Source organism: Rattus norvegicus, chromosome 14, assembly GCF_036323735.1.
Source record: "Rattus norvegicus strain BN/NHsdMcwi chromosome 14, GRCr8, whole genome shotgun sequence".
Lineage (NCBI taxonomy): Eukaryota > Metazoa > Chordata > Mammalia > Rodentia > Muridae > Rattus > Rattus norvegicus.
Window position 1 is genome coordinate 39,349,342 of NC_086032.1, and position 23,345 is coordinate 39,372,686.

Sequence of the window (23,345 nt, forward strand, 5' to 3'; positions counted from 1 at the left end):
ATTAATGCTTTAATAAAATTTTCTTTATAACTCTGTAATGTCAACATAGTTACAATTACACTAAGATAATTATATTGTAAATTTTAATTATAATTAACTAGTAATATGAGTCATTTTAAATAGCTAATTATGGCTCTCAGTGTAGATATGTTTCTTCTATAATAAAAATATATTTATAATTTTTATTAAAAAGCACATTATTCTGTCAAGAAATTTTTGTAACATGAAAGATAAGTGGATATTACAGATTCATTTCATTGAAAAACATCAATGAATACAGTAAAAGTAGCTGGTTCTTATGAATCCTTTTTTTGTGAAGTTTCATGGAAACATTTACAATGTGAATTACACCAAGAGAGAAATCTGCTACTAATGCTTCATATTTAAAAAATTAGTTCTTTTATTAATGCGTGACTGACCCGTGTACCTCTAGTAATTAGATATGGGTTTCCTTCAGGATCTCAAATCTCCAATGTAAATTTTTGATGTAGCAATTGGATATATTTACAAGGAAGGTTTAAAACTCTATCTTCATCTTGACATAGTTTCATGAATAGCATTTCACTATGTTCCCCTTTTTTTGGCTTCAATGTTAAAAGAAGAAAGATGCTGCTGCTGCTTTTAAAATATTAATTTTGAACTAAAGTGCATTATGAAGTGACAGGAGAAGTTGAAGGCAGCTTGACAGGGGCAGAATCCACTCATGATTAAATTAAGTTGTGGGGGCTCTTACAGAAATTGCCGTCTGTATGTCAGAACCCTTCTGATCATGATGTGCATATCAGTGAAAGTTGCATCTTAAATGTGCCTGCAATAAAACTTTGAGTAGTAGAGAGCACAATTCTTGAGAAATCAGAGGCCAAAGAATGTGCGTGACTTGTTCTCTGTTCTGCTATGTCGTTTAATTCTTTTGAAAGCTAATCTGCTTTCTGCATCTCTCTCTTAAACTTTTGTAGGATTCATATTACAAATAATATGTTTTCCCTTTATATCATGTGGTGTGTCATCTTATTCCAGGCCTATCTTATTAATTAAAAATAGTCTAAATAGTTGGTGAATTCCTTAGAATATTCACTTCAGAAGACAATGCAACCTCATTCTTTGTTTTGAAATGGGAAAAAAGAAAATAATTTAAGATAAATTGGCGGATAGGTGGCCTAAGTGGTGGATAAGTGGTTGAACCACAATAATAGAAGAATTAATGAGGTGGAAAACACAAGACCCATTTTGTAATACACACATATTGTTTTAGCTTCGTGTATGATTTGAAATACAATATTGTAAACAACTTTTAATAAACATAAACACTTCAGCTGCATAAGACACTTAACCCTCAACTTTTCATAGATAGGCATCTTGGCTTATTCTTTCAGAGCATGAAACATATGGTTGATCACATTTTAGGTTGAGTTTTAAAAATTATGTTCTTAGCACCATTCTTAGGATTATTTTAAGGAGGTCAGTAAAGAATCCTGAGATTTTATTAGCAATTTAGTCTATACTGAATACTTAGGCTAATATATGTGCCACAGAAAGAATCTATATATGATGCCTGCTATCCAAAGTTATTTGGGAATATAAATGCAAAACCTTGTAAAATGCATGAGGCATGCTATTATTGCTATAAATCTCAAATTATGAGGTAAAATATGAAGAAAATACAATAGTTCTGAAAAAACTAGAACAGATGAAACACATTTCTTCCACTTAAACAATAGAAACCAGTTTGAAAACAGTAATAATAATAGGGTCATTAATATCCACTCAGGCATAAGGAACAGGCATGCATGACCCTGTTACTCAAGATTCCCAATGAAGGTAACTTTTTCTTTCATTTCAATATATTATTCTCATAATAAACTCAAAAATGCATATAGACTATACTTTTATGTCTCACATACACTATGGTTCTCCAATATTTATAATTATTATTTATAAATATTAGGTTAAAACAAACATTTATTCTTTCAAGTGTTAATTCACACATTAAACAGTACATTAGCATTCTCTGCTGATGTATAGAACCAATACTTCACTTATCTTATTTCTGGAAGAAAGTTCCAGTTAGACTTCATCATGATTTGCAGGTTTGCAAAGTATATTTTTCCCATATGTTTTACATGCCCCCACACACATGTGCATGTGTACACATAGAGAGGAAGGGGGAGAGAGAGAGAGAGAGAGAGAGAGAGAGAGAGAGAGAGAGAGACTCTTTGCTTAAATATTGAGCACCTCACAGACACTGACAAGTATTGCCACCTATATTTATATTTTATGTGGTCCATAGTTACTCATCAAACAGATACATTTCCCCTAAAGAATTAGTGATCTAGTCACCATAACTTTCTATCATTATAGACGTTCCTGTTCAGATTTTCTTCAGAATGTCTCAGGGATTTAGTCAGATGCTTTCATATCTGAATGCTCTTTGTGCAAAGTTGTAAGGTGCTTCTCTTTCCTTCTCCTCTTGAGCAGTTTAACACATCTCGTAAACTTCCCAGTCTTCAACAACCATAATTACATGCTTCCTCACCTGTACCCATGCAGTAGATCATGGAGCTAAGTAAGGTATTGTAAATGGTTCAGTGAAGATAATAAGTCTACTTCTACTGTAGCCTGGCATTTGACTCTCTTAAATAAAGTAAGTACACAGAGCACTAAGCATATTCTTACCCCTCCAACACACACACACACACACACACACACACACACACACACACACACACACCACACACACACACACACACACACACACACACACACACACACAGTGAAGAGCTTACTTCATGCACATTAGTATAGCTTAAAACACGGATCAGCCTTGTATTACATGGTGGATAATTGATGACATTTAAGTTAATACTAATTCTTTCAATTTGTATTGAATAGTGGATGAAAGTACTAAAAATCAATCTTTTGATTTTAAATGGAGACTGGGTTACAGAGTATACTGTCTCTGAGGCTAAGAAATGGGATTTTTTTTTTTACCAAAAGGAAATGAAAGTATCAGAGAACGGGTACATTCTTTATAATCCATTTCACTACTGTGGAGCTGGGATCTTGGTGTTTGGATAACAGAAAATTGAGATTAGAAACGAATGAAACTGTAGGAGTAAGAGTCCTTACAATAGCGCAGTGCGTTGATGGGGATTGTTGCTGTGGGAAAAAAACCGAACTGCAATGAAAGAAATATTTTTAAAGTATGCAATCAGATAGCTTCATGTGTCGACAAAAACCTCATACAAGGATTTAAAATAATTCATTTCCTAAGTACATGATGGTACACTTGATTATGATATTTGTTTTTAAAAAGCAAAGTGTACATAGAAGAACTGGTTGGGATGGAAAGAATATAATGGTCAGGAGATGATCACAGCTTTAAATCATGTTCTGCTGTGCAGAGGACCTGGGTTTGATCCCCAGCTTCCAGGTCGGGCAGCCCATCACCACCTTTAACTCTAGCTCCAGGAGATTTGTTTCCTGATCCTGTCCTGCCTGAGCACGTACTTGCCTAAGCTTTGTGTCCACAGCTACATTCATATAATTTTAAAAATGAATAAAAACAAGAGAAAAACAATAGTATCGATTTTTTTATTATTAACTTGAGTATTTCTTATTTACATTTCGAGTGTTATTCCGTTTCCCGGTTTCCGGGCCAACATCACCCTAACCCTTCCTCCTCCCCTAATTTATGGGTGTTCCCCTCCCCATCCTCCCCCCATTGCCGCCCTCCCTGCAACAATCACGTTCACTGGGGGTTCAGTCTTAGCAGGACCCAGAGCTTCCCCTTCCACTGGTGCTCTTACTAGGATATTCATTGCTACCTATGACATTGGACCCCAGGGTCAGTCTATGTATAGTCTTTGGGTAGTGGCTTAGTCCCTGGAAGCTCTGGTTGCTTGGTATTGTTGTACATATGGGGTCTCGAGGCCCTTCAAGCTCTTCCAGTTCTTTCTCTGATTCCTTCAACGGGGGTCCTATTCTCAGTTTAGTGGTTTGCTGCTGGCATTCGCCTCTGTATTTGCTGTATTCTGGCTGTGTCTCTCAGGAGCGATCTACATCCAGCTTCTGTCGGCCTGCACTTCTTTGCTTCATCCATCTTCTATAACTGGGTGGCTGTATATGTATGGGCCACATGTGGGGCAGGCTCTGAATGGGTGTTCCTTCTGTCTCTGTTTTAATCTTTGCCACTCTATTCCCTGCCAAGGGTATTCTTGTTCCCCTTTTAAAGAAGGAGTGAAGCATTCACATTTTGATCATCTGTCTTGAGTTTCATGTGCTCTAGGCATCTACGGTAATTCAAGCATTTGAGCTAATAGCCACTTATTAATGAGTGCATACCATGTGTGTTTTTCTGTGATTGGGTTACCTCACTCAGGATGATATTTTCCAGTTCCAACCATTTGCCTATGAATTTCATAAAGGCATTGATTTGATAGCTGAGTAATATTCCATTGTGTAGATGTACCACGTTTTCTGTATCCATTCCTCTATTGAAGGGCATCTGGGTTCTTTTCAGCTTCTGGCTATTATAAATAAAGCTGCTATGAACATAGTGGAGCATGTGTCTTTGTTATATGTTGGAGCATCTTTTGGGTATATGCCCAAGAGAAGTATACCTGGGTCCTCAGGTAGTTCAATGTCCAATTTTCTGAGGAACCTCCAGACTGATTTCCAGAATGGTTGTACCAGTCTGCAATCCCACCAACAATGGAGGAGTGTTTCTCTTTCTCTACATCCTCGCCAGCATCTGCTGTCACCTGAGTTTTTGGTCTTAGCCATTCTCACTGGTGTGAGGTGAAATCTCAGGGTTGTTTTGATTTGCATTTCCCTTATGACTAAAGATGTCCAACATTTCTTTAGGTGTTTCTCAGCCATTCGGCATTCCTCAGCTGTGAATTCTTTGTTTAGCTCTGAACCCCATTTTTTAATAGGGTTATTTGTCTCCCTGTGGTCTAACTTCTTGAGTTCTTTATATATTTTGGATATAAGGCCTCTATCTGTTGTAGGATTGGTAAAGGTCTTTTCCCAATCTGTGGGTTGCCGTTTTGTCCTAACCACAGTGTCCTTTGCCTTACAGAAGCTTTGCAGTTTTATGAGATGCCATTTGTTGATTCTTGATCTTAGAGCATAAGCCATTGGTGTTTTGTTCAGAAAATTTTTTCCAGTGCCCATGTGTTCGAGATGCTGCCCTAGTTTTTCTTCTATTAGTTTGAGTGTATCTGGTTTGATGTGGAGGTCCTTCATCCACTTGGACTTAAGCTTTGTACAGGGTGATAAGAATGGATCGATCTGCATTCTTCTACATGTTGACCTCCAGTTGAACAAGCACCATTTGCTGAAAATGCTATCTTTTTTCCATTTGATGGTTTTGGCTCCTTTATCAAAAATCAAGTGCCCATAGGTGTGTGGGTTCATTTCTGGGTCTTCAATTCTGTTCCACTGGTCTATCTGTCTCTCTCTGTACCAATACCATGCAGTTTTTATCACTATTGCTCTGTAATACTGCTTGACTTCAGGGATAGTGATTCCCCCTGAAGTCCTTTTATTGTTGAGAATAGTTTTAGCTATCCTGGGTTTTTTGTTATTCCAGATGAATTTGCAAATTGTTCTGTCTAACTCTTTGAAGAATTGGATTGGTATTTTGATGGGGATTGCATTGAATCTGTAGATCGCTTTTGGTAAAATGGCCATTTTGACTATATTAATCCTGCCAATCCATGAGCATGGGAGATCTTTCCATCTTCTGTGGTCTTCTTCAATTTCTTTCTTCAGAGTCTTGAAGTTCTTATTGTACATATCTTTTACTTGCTTGGTTAAAGTCACACTGAGGTACTTTATATTATTTGGGTCTATTATGAAGGGTGTCATTTCCCTAATTTCTTTCTCGACTTGTTTCTCTTTTGTGTAGAGGAAAGCTACTGATTTATTTGAGTTAATTTTATACCCAGCCACTTTGCTGAAGTTGTTTATCAGCTTTAGTAGTTCTCTGGTGGAACGTTTGGGATCATTTAAATATACTATCATATCATCTGCAAATAGTGATATTTTGACTTCTTCTTTTCTGATCTGTTTCCCCTTGACCTCCTTTTGTTGTCTGACTGCTCTGGCTAGAACTTCAAGAACTATATTGAATAAGTAGGGAGAGAGTGGGCAGCCTTGTCTAGTCCCTGATTTTAGTGGGATTGCTTCAAGTTTCTCCCCATTTAGTTTAATGTTAGCAACTGGTTTGCTGTATATGGCTTTTACTATATTTAGGTATGGGCCTTGAATTCCTATCTTTCCAGGACTTTTATTATGAAGGGGTGTTGAATTTTGTCAAATGCTTTCTCAGCATCTAATGAAATGATCATGTGGATTTGTTCTTTCAGTTTGTTTATATAATGGATCACGTTGATGGTTTTCTGTATATTAAACCATCCCTGCATGCCTGGGATGAAGCCTACTTGATCATGGTGGATGATTGTTTTGATGTGCTCTTGAATTCCGTTTGCCAGAATTTTATTGAGTATTTTTGCGTCGATATTCATAAGGGAAATTGGTCTGAAGTTCTCTTTCTTTGTTGGGTCTTTGTGTGGTTTAGGTATAAGGGTAATTGTGGCTTCATAGAAGGAATTCGGTAGTGCTCCATCTGTTTCAATTTTGTGTAATAGTTTGGATAATATTGGTATGAGGTCTTCTATGAAGGTCTGATAGAATTCTGCACTAAACCCGTCTGGACCTGGGCTCTTTTTGGTTGGGAGACCTTCAATGACTGCTTCTATTTCCTTAGGAGTTATGGGGTTGTTTAAATGATTTATCTGTTTCTGATTTAACTTTGGTACCTGGTATCTGTCTAGGAAATTGTCCATTTCCTGAAGATTTTCAAGTTTTGTTGAATATAGGCTTTTATAGTAAGATCTGATGATTTTTTGAATTTCCTCTGAATCTGTAGTTATGTCTCCCTTTTCATTTCTGATTTTGTTAATTTGGACACACTCTCTGTGTCCTCTTGTTAGTCTGGCTAACGGTTTATCTATCTTGTTGATTTTCTCAAAGAACCAACTTTTGGTTCTGTTGATTCTTTCTATGGTCCTTTTTGTTTCTACTTGGTTGATTTCAGCTCTGAGTTTGATTATTTCCTGCCTTCTACTCCTCCTGGGTGTATTTGCTTCTTTTTTTTCTAAAGCTTTTAGGTGTGCTGTCAAGCTGCTGACATATGCTCTTTCCTGTTTCTTTCTGCAGGCACTCAGCAGTATGAGTTTTCCTCTTAGCACAGCTTTCATTGTGTCCCATAAGTTTGGGTATGTTGTACCTTCATTTTCATTAAATTCTAAAAAGTCTTTAGTTTCTTTCTTTATTTCTTCCTTGACCAGGTTATCATTGAGTAGAGCATTGTTCAACTTCCACGTATATGTGGGCGTTCTTCCCTTATTGTTATTGAAGACCAGCTTTAGGCCATGGTGGTATGATGGGACGCATGGGATTATTTCTATCTTTCTGTACCTGTTGAGGCCCGTTTTTTGACCATTTATATGGTCAATTGTGGAGAAAGTACCATGAGGAGCTGAGAAGAAGGTATATCCTTTTGCTTTAGGATAGAATGTTCTATAAATATGCGTTAAGTCCATTTGGCTCATGACTTCTCTTAGTCTGTCTACGTCTCTGTTTAATTTCTGTTTCCATGATCTGTCCATTGATGAGGGTGGGGTGTTGAAATCTCCTACTATTATTGTGTGAGGTTCAATGTGTGTTTTGAGCTTTAGTAAGGTTTCTTTTACGTATGTAGGTGCCCTTGTATTTGGGCTATAGATATTCAGGATTGGGAGTTCATCTTGGTGGATTTTTCCTTTGATGAATATGAAGTGTCCTTCCTTATCTTTTTTGATGACTTTTAGTTGAAAATTGATTTTATTTGATATTTTTAACATATTTTAAAAGTATAGGAGAATGCAAGAAAATAAAAACATAGGGCAGGGGGTTAGGGATTTAGCCAAGTGGTAGAGAATTTGCCTAGCAAGCACAAGGCCCTGGGTTCGGTCCCCAGCTCCAAAAAAAAAAAAAAAAAAAAAAAAACAAAAAAAACAAAAAAAAAACATAGGGCAGAAAAAACAATGAATGGAGAGGTAGTAGGGATGTGGTGTGAGCTATAGAAGAAGTGTTATTAAGTCATTTCTTCTGTGTTAGGCTGTGTGCTATTTATGTGTATTGGAGACAGTGGTCAGCTATGTTTGTTTGCAGAAAGAGAAAGAAAATTTATAATTGGATAATTGATGCGAGGAGGAGACTATTCAACCTCATCCATATGGTAATTTATGTATATGAATTGGAAGACACAGAATAAGTATCATAATCATTTAATAATATCAAAGGCCATTAATATAAAGACGGGAACAGTCAACACATATTTCCCTGAAAGATTAAGATAGTATCCATGAGAAGTACTTGGAAGTCTTTTCTACCTACAAGGATATCCCCCAAAGTTAACCGTTTACAGTAATATACATATTGACCGTATTGTTATGGGAGGTACTCACACAGAAAAAGGATGAAACCGTCTCAGATCTTGCAAGGGATCTTGCAAGAGAAATTGAGGTCCTATAATCAAATCCAATGTATCCTGGCATTAATAATTTAACCATGATTACATAAATAGGATGATATTATTCAGCATCTGGTAAGAGAGAGGCACTCAACTGAACTTTAGTTTCTAAAACTGCTGTAAATGTGGGAATTTCAGAGAAACATAAATGCATTGTCTAGAATCATTGGCAGACTGAGGTCTTCAGTCACTTTTACAGAGATTAAAGAGGCATATCAGAAAGTCTCTGCTCCTTGATAAACATTGGGTGAGCGCTGGTTTCTTTCTCCCAGCCTATGGTGACAACTATGCTTTCTATTGGTGATGGAGTTATTCCTGTGTTAGCCTTTAAGCTCACATTCTGACCTGCCCTTCTTCTTTGTGCAATAATATCTCTCTTCCTTCCTACTGGAAAGAAATATCTCATTGATTTAAGGGTTCAAATAAAATAATCCAGTATATTTCCACCACTGCAAAATTTTTGATTATAATTGCAAAGGCTTTTGTCACATGAAGTGACACTAAAAAGGGAACTCTCTTGTCTTAGGAAACTATTTTTTGTTTTTAATTTGTGTGTGTGTGTGTATGTGTGTGTGTGTGTGTGTATACATACATACATATATATATGTATGGATGGATAGATAGATAGATAGATAGATAGAATACATGGTACCAGATTTCCAAAGGACATTTTTTCATATTTTCTTTTTTGTTCCCTATTTTTATTTATTTACATTTCAAATATTATCCCCACTTCCCCCACCCAACCACCCACCTTTCCCCGCCTCCCAGTACTGACATCCCCCTACACTGGGCTTTCCAGCTTTGGCAAGACCAAAGGCTTCTCCTCCTGTAGTCATCCTCTGCTACATATGCAGATGGAACCATGAGTCTGTCCATGTATACGCTTTGGAAGGTGGTTTAGTCCCTGGGAGCTCTGGTTGGTTGGCATTGTTGTTCTTATGGGGTTGCAAACCCTTTCAGCTCCTTCAATCCTTTCTCTAATTCCTCCAGTGGGGACCCTGCTCTCAGTTCAATGGTTGGCTGCTAGCATTTGCCTCTGTATTTGTCATGCTCTAGCAGAGCTTTTCAGGAGACAGTTATATCAGGCTCATGTCAGCATGTGCTTTTTGGATTCAACGATATTGTCTGGGTTTATTAGCTGTATGTATATGGACTGGATCCACAGATGGGGAAGGCTCTGAATGGGCATTTCTTCGGTCTCTGCTCCAAACTTTGTCTCCATATTCCTCCTATGAATATTTTTGCTCTCCCTTCTAGGAAGGACTGAAGCATCCTCACTTCGGTCGTCCTTCTTCTTGAGTTTCATGTGGTCTGTGGATTGTATCTTGTGTAATTTGAGCTTTTGGGCTAATATCCACTTATCAGTGAGTGCATAGCATGTGTGCTTTTTTCAGGATGAATTTTCTAGTTCCATCCATTTGCCTATGAATTTCATGAAGTCTTTGTTTTTAATAGCTGAGTAGTATTCCATTGTGTAAATGTTCCACATTTTCTGTATCCATTCCTCTGTTGAAGGACATCTGGGTTCTTTCCAGCTTCTGACTATTATAAATAAGGCTGCTTTGAGCATAGTGGAGCATGTGCCCTTGTTATATGTTGGAGCATCCTTTGGGTATATGCCAAGGAGTGGAATACTTGGATCCTCAGGTAGTACTATGTCCAATTTTCTGAGGAACCTCCAGACTTATTTGCAGAGTGGTTGTACCAGCTTGCAATCACACCAACAGTGGAGGAGTGTTGCTCCTTCTCCACATTCTTACCAGCATCTGATGTCACCAGAGTTTTTGATCTTAGCCATTCTAACTGGTATGAGGTAGAATCTCAGGATTATTTTGATATGCAATTCCCAAGGAAATTTTTATAAAATATGCCTTGACAACACACAGTATCTTCTAACTGTCATTTTCCTCCCCTCTCTCTTCTATCATCACTTACTGTACAATATCAGAAAAGTCAAACACCTGGCTCAGTGGTAGAGAACTTTTCTGGTACGTGTAAAGTCCTAGGATCTATCCTCAGGACTGCAAGACAAACAAGGAAATGTCATTTTTGCCACCACTAAATTAAAATTATTTTTCATAGACACTCACTATCTGTGTCTCTCTCTTCAATGTCTCATCTATGTCCCTCATTACATCCCTTCCTGTTACAGCTACATTGAGCCAATGTAAATGTCTTCTCCACTGAAATCCTGGCAGAATAACCACCCTAGCAGACTGATACCACATTTTTCATCCTTCTGAAACAGGGTAGCAAATTGACTTTCTAAAGATCTAGCTAGTAGGTATCAACACTTCTACTGTGAGCACAGTTTTGCTAGTTTCAAAGACAAACATTTTTTTTAGTTGCACCGCAAAGTGAAATTCAACTCTGCTGTGCACATGCGTGCTTCTGTTTCCCATCAGCCTCGTGATTATGGACCCAATTACTTCCATAAGAGACATTTGTAAATCTCAAAGGGAAAGGAGGCAGCACTCACATAAAATGGCAAAGCAACTACAAGAAGTTGTAACTCACTGCACATTACTGGAAACACTTGAAAGCATCTGTTGCCAAATGAGCACTCCAGATCTGCAGCGATCTGGCAGATAAAAATCCCCGGAACGCTGGCTTTCTCCTGGCAATCATTTCTGCCCCATGAATCTAAGTTTTGGTCTGTTGTTGGCTTCTTTCATTCTTCACAAGTTTGATTACGTTGTTATTGTCTTTCCATCCGTGTCTGCCTCTGGAACTCTAACAGGCCTTGTACTTGCTGTGTACTGCTAGGCTCAAAACGAGCAATCCTCCTGCCCTGCTCCACACGTGTTGTAATTGCAGGTTGGCTTTGCCATCTGGTCTTCTCTGCATCTGTTTTCATCAGGGGTCTTATTTCAAAGCTGGGAAGAACTCAGAGCTCATAGTCCTTATTCTGCAGTGCCATGAGGACCGGAGCAAGCCCCCACCACACCATTTCAAAGCCAGATGTGGCAGTGCACATGTGTAATATTACAGGAATAAACAAGAGACTGAGGGGCTCCCTAGTCATCCATTCTAGTCCTGTGAATAAGCCTGACTATTGAGAGACAGTGTCCCTGGAAACAAGATACACAATTCCCAAGGAATGATGCTCAAGATTATCCCTCTGCCCCCTGCCCCCCCCCGAGAGAGAGAGAGAGAAAGAGAGAGAGAGAGAGAGAGAGAGAGAGAGAGAGAGAGAGAGAGAGAGAGAGAGAACAAACCTTGTATCAAAAAGTTGAGGGATTACTCTGGGGTGGGTGGCAGAAAAGGTGAATATGAGCTAAAGTAAGTGATACACGTGTATGAAAATTTCTTAATAAGAATATACTTTTTGTCATACTTGAAGCAGTTGTTTGACTTTGTATGAGACAAGCATAATTTATAACACCACTATTTTATGTTCATATAAATTTGTCATATATAATACACCATAAGAACAACTTCCACCCTTATTTATAGAGCCTCTTCTCCCTCCACCGCAGCCCCCAAGCAATCAGAGATGTTGTCAAGACAACATCTCATTAATCCTTGCCAAGGATCTTGTAGGTGTTACGATGCAAGTTTTATAGATGTTGAACAAGCAAGCATATGCTTTTGTTCACAAATTTCATAAACAGATAAATCATTCTAGCCTTGTGCTATGTGTCAGTTAAAGGGAGGTCATTGGAAGGAGGTGGCTAATGTGATACATGAAAAATACACCAACATCTATAACGAACAAGAGATTCAAACAGAGGAAACTGAAGCATTTTGTAGTCTTAATTGAAAGATCCCAAAGGAACCTGAACAACTCCCTTTCTCTTGTCTGTTGGTTTGTTTTAAGCACCAAAATGGTAGTAAAGCATAGAATCTTAGCTTCTATGGGTGCAGTGTGAAGATCATTCTTAAATATTGGGCCCTGGTGAGGTCTCTCTGACAATTTTCCAGATGACAAGGCCTCTAGGTGGATAGACAGACTCAACACATTTTTTTCCTAGATGTACACAGCAGCAACTATGGAACTGACAGAATGTTCACATGCATAGCAGAGCAAACCATTTCATAATTATGTATGTTTTTTAAATATTTATTTCTCTGAAATAGTCTAAAGAGGAAAGCAGGACTTTCTCCCCTAAATGATGTATTTACTAGCTACAAATTGTGATTTCTTTATGGGACATCACCAGAGGTTGATTTCACTCAATTCCTTGGGGATTTCCTCACTCCTGTCATATCACTTGAGCCTAATTATATTTTGCACATATTTTTAATTTTATATACATGAATCAAAATAAGAAAAGTGTCTTTAAAATAAATCAGCTCATATGTGTTTTTAAAATATTTTGTAACTATTACTTGGACGGTGCTTCAGAAATTACAAGAAAAGTAATTTCTGCTCCATAGTAACTGCAGTAGTATGATTTGTGTGTGTGTGTGTGTGTGTGTGTGTGTGTGTGTATGTGTGTGTGTGTGTGTGTGCATGTAGTTTATGATGGTAGTGGATGTGTTTGGTATTTGGTCTGTAGATGTATACAGTGTGGATGTGGTGTGTGTTTGTTGAGACAAAGCATAGACTCAAATCTGAAACAGGAAACAGGAACACTGGAAAATTATTTAAAACAAAATAAAACTAGTACTTTGATATGAACTTAAACCGACTACATGTGGGTCAATAAGAGAAAAAAATTCATCCAACCGTAAAAAGGTTTAAGTCTGAAAGCAGTATTTGAAATAGGCTTTGAACCTTTATTTTTCGTATTGTTTGTTTTTTGAAACAAACATTTTATATAGCCCTGGCTGTCTTGGCTTTTTTATGCAGACCAGACCAGTGTATGCCACCATGTTTAGTGGGCTTTGAATATTTAAGAAAAAGCAATAAGATTGCAGGAGTTGGAGGGGAGGATACTATAATCTGAATCTATTTTATAAAAACATCTATTTTTAATAAAAAGTAGTAGAAAAGATCACTGTTAGAGACTTCCTTTAATGCATTCTTCACTAAACAAATATATTTTCTCATCATAATGTTATATTTTATTTGCTTATGTTGTTTCATAATAGTTTTGGAGATCATACAAATAAATTTTCTGAACTACCTGAATGAAAAAGAGAAATACAAGTAATAGTTCATGTTTTTATAAAATGATAATTTTTTAAGGGAGACAGGAGGCACACACAGAGTTTGTGATCGTGAGATCATAGTTTTTTGTGGAGGGATGGTGGGGGAATTCTGTTAACATGGTGTACGCTAGAGAGTAAAAGGTTTCCAAATGTCCATACGTTAAAAGATAGGTCCCTAGACGAGGGCTAGTGGCTGGATTAAAATGGTTGGAGAGTTGGTGAACTTTATTGAGAAATGTTAAATCACTGGGATCCTGTCTTGGAAGATGTTGGAGTGCCTATCTTGTCTGTCTTCTGCCTCCTGGAAGTCATGAATTAGTGCCTCCCCTGCCATGAAGTGAGCGCTCAGTCATCTCCCCTCTGCCATGATTTTCTGCCTTTCTCTGGGAGCAAAGCAAGAGAGCCCTCTGACCCTTGAGGGAAGCAGTTGAATTTTCGAGCAAAACTAAATGTTTCATCCTCATAGTTATCTGGGTATTTTGCCTCAAACATGGAAACATGATTAGCATACTACTTCACAGTGTGTTAGGAGAATCCTTAGTAACACACCAAGTGGTGAATGCAAGCTGCCAGATGAATGGTGGTGTCAGTTTACACAGACACAGACTCGGAGGCAGGAAGATCATTGCAAGACTTTTGTGAAGTAACATGGTAAAGGCACAGTTTCTGTCTCTATGGAATCTGAATTTTGCACTAAAAGACACAGTAAAATAAATAAAACATGATAAAAAAACAACTACTGAGATAACTAGAAGACTAAGCTAGTAAGGAGCATGACCATAGGAAAATACAGAAACTACTCATTTCTGCTTTAATTATGCTGTTCTTTTCCCTTCTTTCTAACCTTTATTCCTTCTTTTCTTCCTTCCTAGATCTTTATTTATTCTGTTTGTCTTTTTTGTTATTCAATATAATTTAATTGAAATACAATTACACCAATCTCTTCTCTGCTTTTCCTCTTTCTAATGTATCTCATATGCCCTCTCTCCAATCCTCTATTTGCCTCTGTCTTCTCATCTCAATGGCCAAAGACAGATAGACAGAAAGACAGACAGATAGACAGACAGACAGATAGACAGACAGACAGACAGACACACACACACACACACAAATACTGAGCCTGTTTTTCGTTGTGTGTACATATATACGGTTTTAGGGCTGGCTGTATTTTATTGAATAAACATGGGATGATTCCTGTAATAACCAAATTCTCCCTGTCAGCAGTCACTACTTTTCTCATTTCTTTGTTTTGGGATGTAACTCAGATTTTCCCGTTTCCGTGTTAGTATGTCTATTGCTTTTGTCAGCCATTTTTAGGATACACAGCCTCAGTGTAGATTTCCTGATTCTGTGGCTCTTAAATCTTTCTGACCCTCTTCTAAGATGTTCCCTACATTAGGTTCAAGATTTGTGTAGTCACAGAGGCTGGGTTCCCTGTAATCCATTGATCTCTGACTTATATCCAGTTGTTGTTTCCTTCAGTTTTCCTTAAAAGAAAGTTTTAAGGATTACACTTAACTGTGGTTGTAGGATACATTTTTAAAATATAATTAATAATTATGGTAGTCTAGTAAAGTGACCATAGTAGTATTTGTTTTAAGATCCATAACTCCACCATCCCTTTGTAATTGAATGTTTCTAAAAAAAGCTATGCTCTGTTGAGCAGACCCTTATTCCAATAAGACAGCTATTGGTTACCACCAAGGCATGTGTGCCATTACTGCACTGTTAAGGTTATTCTGACATTCTGATCAGTGTTGTGATTCATAGGCATCATGGGTGGAGAGACCTATTGATTGCTTCTTGTACTTGGCAGCTTGCATAGTCTTTTCTGGTATTATGAATTCAAGACCACAGGAAGGGTGTTTTTTTTCCCAAGTCAGATCTATATAAAAGGGTTTGAGCTCTGTATCCTAAGTATACGACATCTTCAACAATAGAGACTTATCCTTAACCTCTAAGAGGCATCCCCATTGTTTTGCCAGTCACGTGGACTACCCTGACCAATCACTTGAAGAAGTGTTGTTCATGACGGGAGTTTTAAGGTTGTCTAATGCTCTTGTGGGGGAAATTGTCAGCTTGAATGTCATAGCTTTACTGAAAATTATATAAATTAAATATTGCATATGTTATATATAACTTTAGGTAACTACAACTCCTGAGGCTTTATCAAACATTATTAGTGTTTTTTCTTAATTCTTTTTCAGCCATAAATGTGATAATTCCAATAAAAAATAGAAGAAATATACAGAAAGGCCTTTATTTTCCTTAATACAAATTACTTTTTCTGGATTTAAATAACCTTTACTTGAAGATGAATGCTTCTCCTATGTGAAACTTCAATTCGTAACTGGAATTTCAGTAATCCATGATAAAATGTATTCTGTTTCTTCATTCAATTCAAAAACATCATAGTTTTTCACATCTGTGCATGCAGTATTTAAGCTTCAGTTACATATGCATTCATCTACCATAGAAGTTCTGACAACTGATACTAGGACCATTGCCAGGGATCTGGTGCATTTTTGAGGTTCCTCTAAGTAATTGTTCCACATACATATGGATATACAGCAGAGTTTTGTAGAATCACAAACCTTCGTTTTTCCTGTCGTTTGTGCAACTGCGTAATACTTAAAATCCTTTTCGATGCATTGCACTTTCTATCCAAGCACCACATAACCATTCACACACAATTGAATTTAGCACCTCTAAAAGGTTATTTTCCTTCTAGGAATTACATCTGCTGCATAAAATTTTACATACCCAGTACTTTGAATCATCACTCAGCATAGAAAGAGATTAAAATACAATTTGTAAGGTATGAAGTTTTATATAGACTTCATTTATAAACAACTCTATTAAAAAGGGCTCTAGTGTGGTCTGATGACTGAGAATATCCACATTGCATTACAGAGCTTGCAAGCATCTTGACAGATACAAGAACTGACATTTAATTTCTATACCATACTCTCTTCCAAATGGCTGAGAAAGTTACCATTTTCTTCCTTTTTATTGCAATATAAAAATATCCCAATGGAATTCATCCAAAGCTTTATTTTGCTGTTTAACAAATTTGAGGCTATTGTGATATTGTCTATTCTATTTTGTTTGATGCACTATTTTTTTTTTACATTTCAAATGTTATTCCGTTTTCCCTCTATACATCTGGCAGCCTATCCCCCTCCCCTACTTCTATGAGGATGCTTTCCCCCCTCCCTCCTGCCTCCCAACCCTGACATTCCCCTATAGCCATGGGTGCATTCCTATGTACTCTTTGGATAGTGATTTACTCCCTGGGAGCTGTTAGGGGTTGGGGGGCTGGTCTGGTTGGTTAATATTGTCGTTCTTCTTGTGGGTTTGAAAAACCCTTCAGCTCATTCAGTCCTTTCTCTAGTTCCTCCATTGAGGACCTCATTCTCAGTCCAATGGTTGACTGTGAGCATCCACCTCTGTATTTGTCAGGCCCTGGCAGAACCTCTCAGGAGACAGCTATATCAGGCTCCTGCCAGCATGCACTTCTTGGAATCCATAATATTGTCTGGGTTTGATAGCTGTATATGGGATAGAACCCAAAGAGGGGCAGTCTCTGGATAGCCTTTTCTTCATTCTTTCCTCCACATTTTGTCTTCCGTATTTTTGTTCCCGCTTCTAAGAAGGACTGAAGCACCTGCACTTTGGCCATCCTTCTTCTTGAACTTCATGTGGTCTATGGATTGTATCTTGGGTTGTACAAGCTTTTAGGCTAATATCTACTTATCAGTGAGTGTATACCATGTGTTTGTGTTTGGTGGGTTTTGTGTGTGTGTGTGTGTGCGTGTGTGTGTGTGTATGTGAGAGAGAGAGAGAGAGAGAGAGAGAGAGAGAGAGAGAGAGAGAGAGAGATTGGGTTACCTCACTTAGGATGATATTTTCTAGTTCCATCTATCTGCCTAAAAATTTCATGAAGTCATTGTTTTTTATAGCTGAGTAGTACTCCATTGTAAATGTATCACATTTTCTGAATCCATTCCTCTATTGAAGGACATCTGGGTTCTTTCTGGCTTCTGGCTATTATAAAGAGGACTGCTATGAACATAGTGGAGCATGTGTCTTTGTTATATGTTGGAGCATCTTTTGGGTATGCCCAGGAGTGGTACAGCTGGGTCCTCAGGTAGCACTATGTCTAATTTTCTGAGGAACTGCCAGACTGATTTCCAGAGTGGTTGTACCAGCTTGCAATCCCACCAACAATAGAGGAGTTTTCCTGTTTCTCCACATCCTCACATCCTCGTCAGCATCCGCTGTCACTTGTGTTTTTGATCTTAGTCATGCTGACTAGTGTTTTGATTTGCATTTCCCTGATGACTATGGATGTTGAACATTTCTTTAGGTGGTTCTCAGCCATTTGATATTCCTTAGTTGAGAATTCTTTGTTTAGCCTTGTATCCCATTTTTAATAGGGTTATTTAATTCTTGGGAGTCTAACTTCCTGAGTTCTTTGTATATATTAGATAGTAGCCCTCTATCGGATTTAGTATATGTAAAGATCTTTTCCCAATCCACTGGTTACCCTAGCATTTTTTTTGTTACTCCTATGTTTGTGGTATCAATGCTCAAACACAGGTATTCACTCTCTTTCTAAGAAACACACTGTACTAAGTCACATACCTAGTTTTATAGTTGCCTTGAGTTTACACTTTTGGAAAACTGATGAGGGGACTTTCATTTTCTTAAATAACTCATTCTTGAACATAAGAGTTTAATTAGAATTGCAATGGTAAATGAATCTAGACTCTGGATTAATAATAGTTTATCAGAAATAGAATTTTAAAGGTTACAAATACCTTACATATATATTACCCACATATTTAAATTTTACTGTGACCATGTGAACAGGTATTACCATTTTAATTTTATTTCAATAGATAAAACAAAAAATTCAGAATCAAAGACACTGAAACTAAGGCCCTATTTATTTCTGCATAGTAAATATGAGCAGAGCTAGAATTACAATGAAATTATTTGGATTCCTTAGTCTCTGGGTCAATTTGAAATGAATAATAGTGTTTCATTTCCATCTTCAACAGCGCAGGATTACATATTCTTATCAATAGCAATTAGTATTTGAGCATACCAGAGTCAATCAAAATACTTCATATATATCCCTTGCAAAAACTCGTTGGAATTCAAACAGAAGAAATTCAGTCTCCCAAATTTAAAATATAGTCATAAAAGACAAAGTTTGGACATTCATTGCTGAATTAAATGTAGTCAGAGATAAAAAAGTTTGGACGTTGCTGAACTAGAGTGTAAAACCACACTGAACAGATTATGCAACCTTAGTGTTCTCTTGCCTAGGTTTGAAGAATAAAAATATGTATAATAAAATGAACATTAGTTGATAATGTTCTTCTAGGACTAAACTTCATTGAGCTTGTAGAAAGTTGTACTTGATATACTATAAAGTACACATAAATTGAAATTGCTCTTTTCTTCGAGGAATTAATTTAATTCATGATAAAATGTTCCTTCATTTTCATTTTTTAATTTAGATAATTTCATGATAAAAAATTTAAGGGTTTGCATTGTTTGTGTATTTTTTGGGGCTACATACACGCAGTCACTTTTCTCTGCATTTTGGGCAGTGTCTTTCTATAATGTCCTCCATCTGTTGCAAGATAAAGTTTCCTCGATGTGGGTGAGAGCTACACTTTTCTGTGGGTAAAAGCATATTTAGGATGCAGTTAAAATTATAATTTTAATGATAATTATTGTAAATATTTTAACAGATTATTTCCAAGAGGATACATATTTTATTTCTCTTAATTCAACTGTAGGATTGCTATTGTTCTTTAACATTTATTGAATGATATTTTATACCTTTTGAAAAACTGACACTTTTTGAAATTGTCCTTGTTATGTAGTTTACCTCAAATAGCAAAACCACTTATTTTGAAGGAGTATTATATTTTAGCTATATATAGTCATCATAATTTTAAACCTATATACTGCATCACAGTTTCAAATTTGTCCAACAAAGCAGGCAGGGAAAATGATGAGGAATTTGAGGATTCTGTTTAAATCAGTTTCTACTAGTCAGACAGCAGGAACAGGAATGACGTATTCATACCTGAGGCTGAGCCCACTGCCTTACTTAAGTGAGCAGTGCCATTTCCTGTTTTGTAGTGGAAAAGTAAGTACACAAAGGGCTGTGTTCAGGATCCTGGTTGTCACACACACACACACACACACACACACACACACACACACACACACACACAAAAGCTTCTTCTAGAGGCACAGATCCAAGACTGCTTCCATTTGTATGTAGTATCTTCTGTTTTTCACTCCCAACGTTAGGAGTCAGAAAATAAATGAACAAAGACCTTCCTTTCTGCATGATAAGATTCATGATCTTGTATTGAAAGGTCACTAAATAGAACTCTAAAAGGTTTCTGGTGTAAGTAGTAAATTGGCTTTCTGCGTGTTTGTATGTACTAACACAAGGCTGCTCTCCAACCTCGCAGATTCAGGCTAGAGGAACACTTTTCCTTCAAATAGACATTCTTAAATTACAATAGAAAACACAGGTCCCATTTCATGAGGTCCCATTTATTAATTGTTGATCTTAGAGCCTGAGCCATTTCCCTCCTTGCCAATGAGTTCAAGGCTCTTTCCCACTTTTGTTAGATTCAGTGTATCTAGTTTTATGTTGATGTCCTTGATCCACTTGGACTTGAACTTTGTGTAGGGTGATAAATATGGATATAATTTCATTTTTCTACATACGGACTGCCAGCTAGACCAGCACTATTTGGGGAAGATGTTACTTTTTCCACTGTATGTTTTTCACTCCTTTTTCAGAGATTAAGTATCCATAGGTGTGTGGGTTTACTTCTGGGACTTCAATTCTATTCCATTGATAAACCTGTTTCTGTACCAATACTGTGTGGATTTTTATCACTATTGCTTTGTAGTACAGGTTTAGGTCAGGGACAGTGATTACCCAGAAGTTCTTTTGTTGTTGAGACTTTTTTTTGGCTATCCTGGGTTTTTTTTTTCCATATGAAGTTGAGAATTGCTCTTTCCAAGTCTATGCAATTGTGTTGGAATTTTGTTTGGAACTGCACTGAATCTGTAGATTGCTTTTGGTAAAATGGCCCTTTTTTACTATGTTAATCTACCAATCCTTGAGCTTGGGAGATCTTTCCGTTTTCTGAGGTCTTCTTTGATTTCTTCAGGGATTTGAAGTTTTTGTCATACTGATCTTTCACTGGATTGTTAAGAGTTACACCAAGATATTTTATACTATTTGTGACTACTGTAAAGAGTCACAAATTTCTTTCTCATCCTGTTTATCATTTGTGGAAAGGAAGACTATTGATTTGTTTGAGTTAATTTTATATTCAACCATTTTGCTAAAGTTGGTTATCAGCTGTAGGAGTTCTCCGGCAGAATTCTGTGGGTTGCTTATGTATACTATCTTATTATCTGGAAACAGTAACACTTTGACTTCTTCCTTTACAATTTGTATTGCCTTGATCTCCTTTTGGCCAATTGCTCTAGCTAGAACTTCCAATTCAATTATTTTCTACCTTTTCCTTGTCTCTTTCAGGACCACCTCAGAAAATAGTGTCACCCAAACAAGAACATGAAGACAGGAAATGTGACAAAGTCACAGACAAAGGAAGTGAGAGTGGGACTTCCTGCAATGAGCTCTCCACATCCAGCTGTGACAGCCACTCAGAGGCCAGCACTCCACAGGACAACCTGGTCAACACTCAGCAGGCTGTATCTCAGCAGCCTAACACCTTAACCTTGGATAGACCCTCCCGGAAAGCCCCTGTTCAGTGGATGCCGCCACCAGACAAGCGCAGAAACAGTGAACTCTTTCAGTCACTCATCAGCAAGTCCCGAGAGACAAATCTCTCCAAAAAGAAGGTCTGCGAGAAGCTAAGTGTGGAAGAAGAAATGAAAAAGTGTATTCAGGATTTTAAAAAAATCCACATTCCAGATTGTTTTCCAGAGCGCAAACGCCAGTGGCAATCTGAACTGCTCCAAAAATATGGGTTGTAGTAATGATGATGTTCTGGGCGTGTTTCGATGGCGTTCAATGTTTACTACCATGTCACCGCCTAACTGATGGCTGGTGTGATTCTTGCTGCTCTTCCTTTCTGTGAACAGTGGATGTGGGACAGTATTTTTTTTCATTACTTTTATTGTTGTTTTTAGAAAGATAATTTTAAAAATGAAACCAACAAGTGTGTATCAAAATGGTTTAGCTATCTGATTCAAGCCATTTTGTAATAATGAGCGTATAATGTGCATGATCAAGAAACTTAGAATCTTGATTTTCGAGCTGTGGTTGACTGGACATGTTTGTCATTCTGTAACTCACAAAACAACAAGTTATCATATCACACCGATTGAGACAAGAATGTACATGAAAAGACATGAAATAAAAATTTCAACGATGGTTTTAGGACCCAAATATACAACTGTTTAAATGTTAATGCATTAAAACAAGTATTATTTTTTGCATGAACACAATGTTACAAATAAATCTCAAGAAATAGGGAAGAACTGTTTGTGGCTTTGAAAGAAAAAATATTAAAAAATAAAGCAAATATATATATATATGTAATATATATAATAGTTTCAGGCAAAGCCTGTAATTGTAAACTGTCTAGGATTGAACTTTTTTGTTCCCGATCTGTGGTTCTTTTGTGTAAATGTAAGGTGTTTCCGTATGTTAAGATGGTGTAAATATGCTTTATTCTGTTATGTTATAGCATCAACATTCATCAATCAAAACTAATCATGAATATTTCTGTGAAATGAGTCTTTTTACATCAGGCTGTGAAACTCGTATAATGATGATTTAAAAGATTCCATTATCATGTTAATCAAAATAATTGAAGGAAATGGCAAAGAGCTTTATGTGTTTATTAAAAATGGAAAATGTATTAGAATTCCTTAATTTCTTCTGACTTTTCTTTAAAAAATATTTTTTATCATCTTTGATGTTCATTTAAACACCATATTAGAGAATGGTTGACAAATTCAAATGTTGGAAAGATTGAACATAATTCAAACTGAGGTAGAGAGCCAGATCGTTGTGTCTTGCTTTATAAATCCTCAGTCCACAAAAGAAGAAAGAGCTCATTTGATAATATACTGAAATTTTATTTTCACTGACAACCAGAGTGAAAGGCCTCTCCACAATAAATTGGAAAGTTATCTCTTACAAAGCAAGAGACAAAAATGTCAACAGCGTGCTGAAAGGTCACTCTTGATGAAAAGTGTTTTCTTCCCCAGTATGTGGGGACAGGCACATCCTGATCAAAAGCCACACAATTATGCTTCAAACTCCACAGAAATAAATACAAAATATCATGAAGTCTAGCTAAAGAAAATAGGCTGAGAGAGGTAAAAATATCCTCAAGAATGAATTTCAGTTTCTTGTGGTGACTTAGAGATGGAGTGGGTGGTACTTGCAAAGTCCTTTCTTCAAGCAGACATAGGATTAGAACACCTTCATTTGCAACATTAAAAAAAACTGCATTTATTTGTGGATCGTTTTTGATTTTCCTAGTGCCATTATATAAAGTAGTATCTACAAAGTACTATAAAAGACACGTAAGATATGATTAACTTCCAGTTTTCTGTCAAGTTTTGGGTATAT

At 37.0% G+C, this 23,345-nt stretch overlaps 1 protein-coding gene across 1 annotated transcript in view; it reads left to right on the forward strand.

Annotated features, from left to right (window-relative positions):
* The window catches only part of Kctd8 (potassium channel tetramerization domain containing 8), a 244,909-nt gene extending 222,132 nt beyond the window's left edge, over positions 1–22,777 (forward strand). Inside the window, exon 2 of the mRNA NM_001100172.1 lies at positions 21,276–22,777. Within this exon, the coding sequence (NP_001093642.1) occupies positions 21,276–21,736 (461 nt within the window). The 3' untranslated portion in view covers positions 21,737–22,777. The remainder of the gene's footprint in view (positions 1–21,275) is intronic.
* The last annotated feature ends 568 nt before the right edge of the window (positions 22,778–23,345 follow it).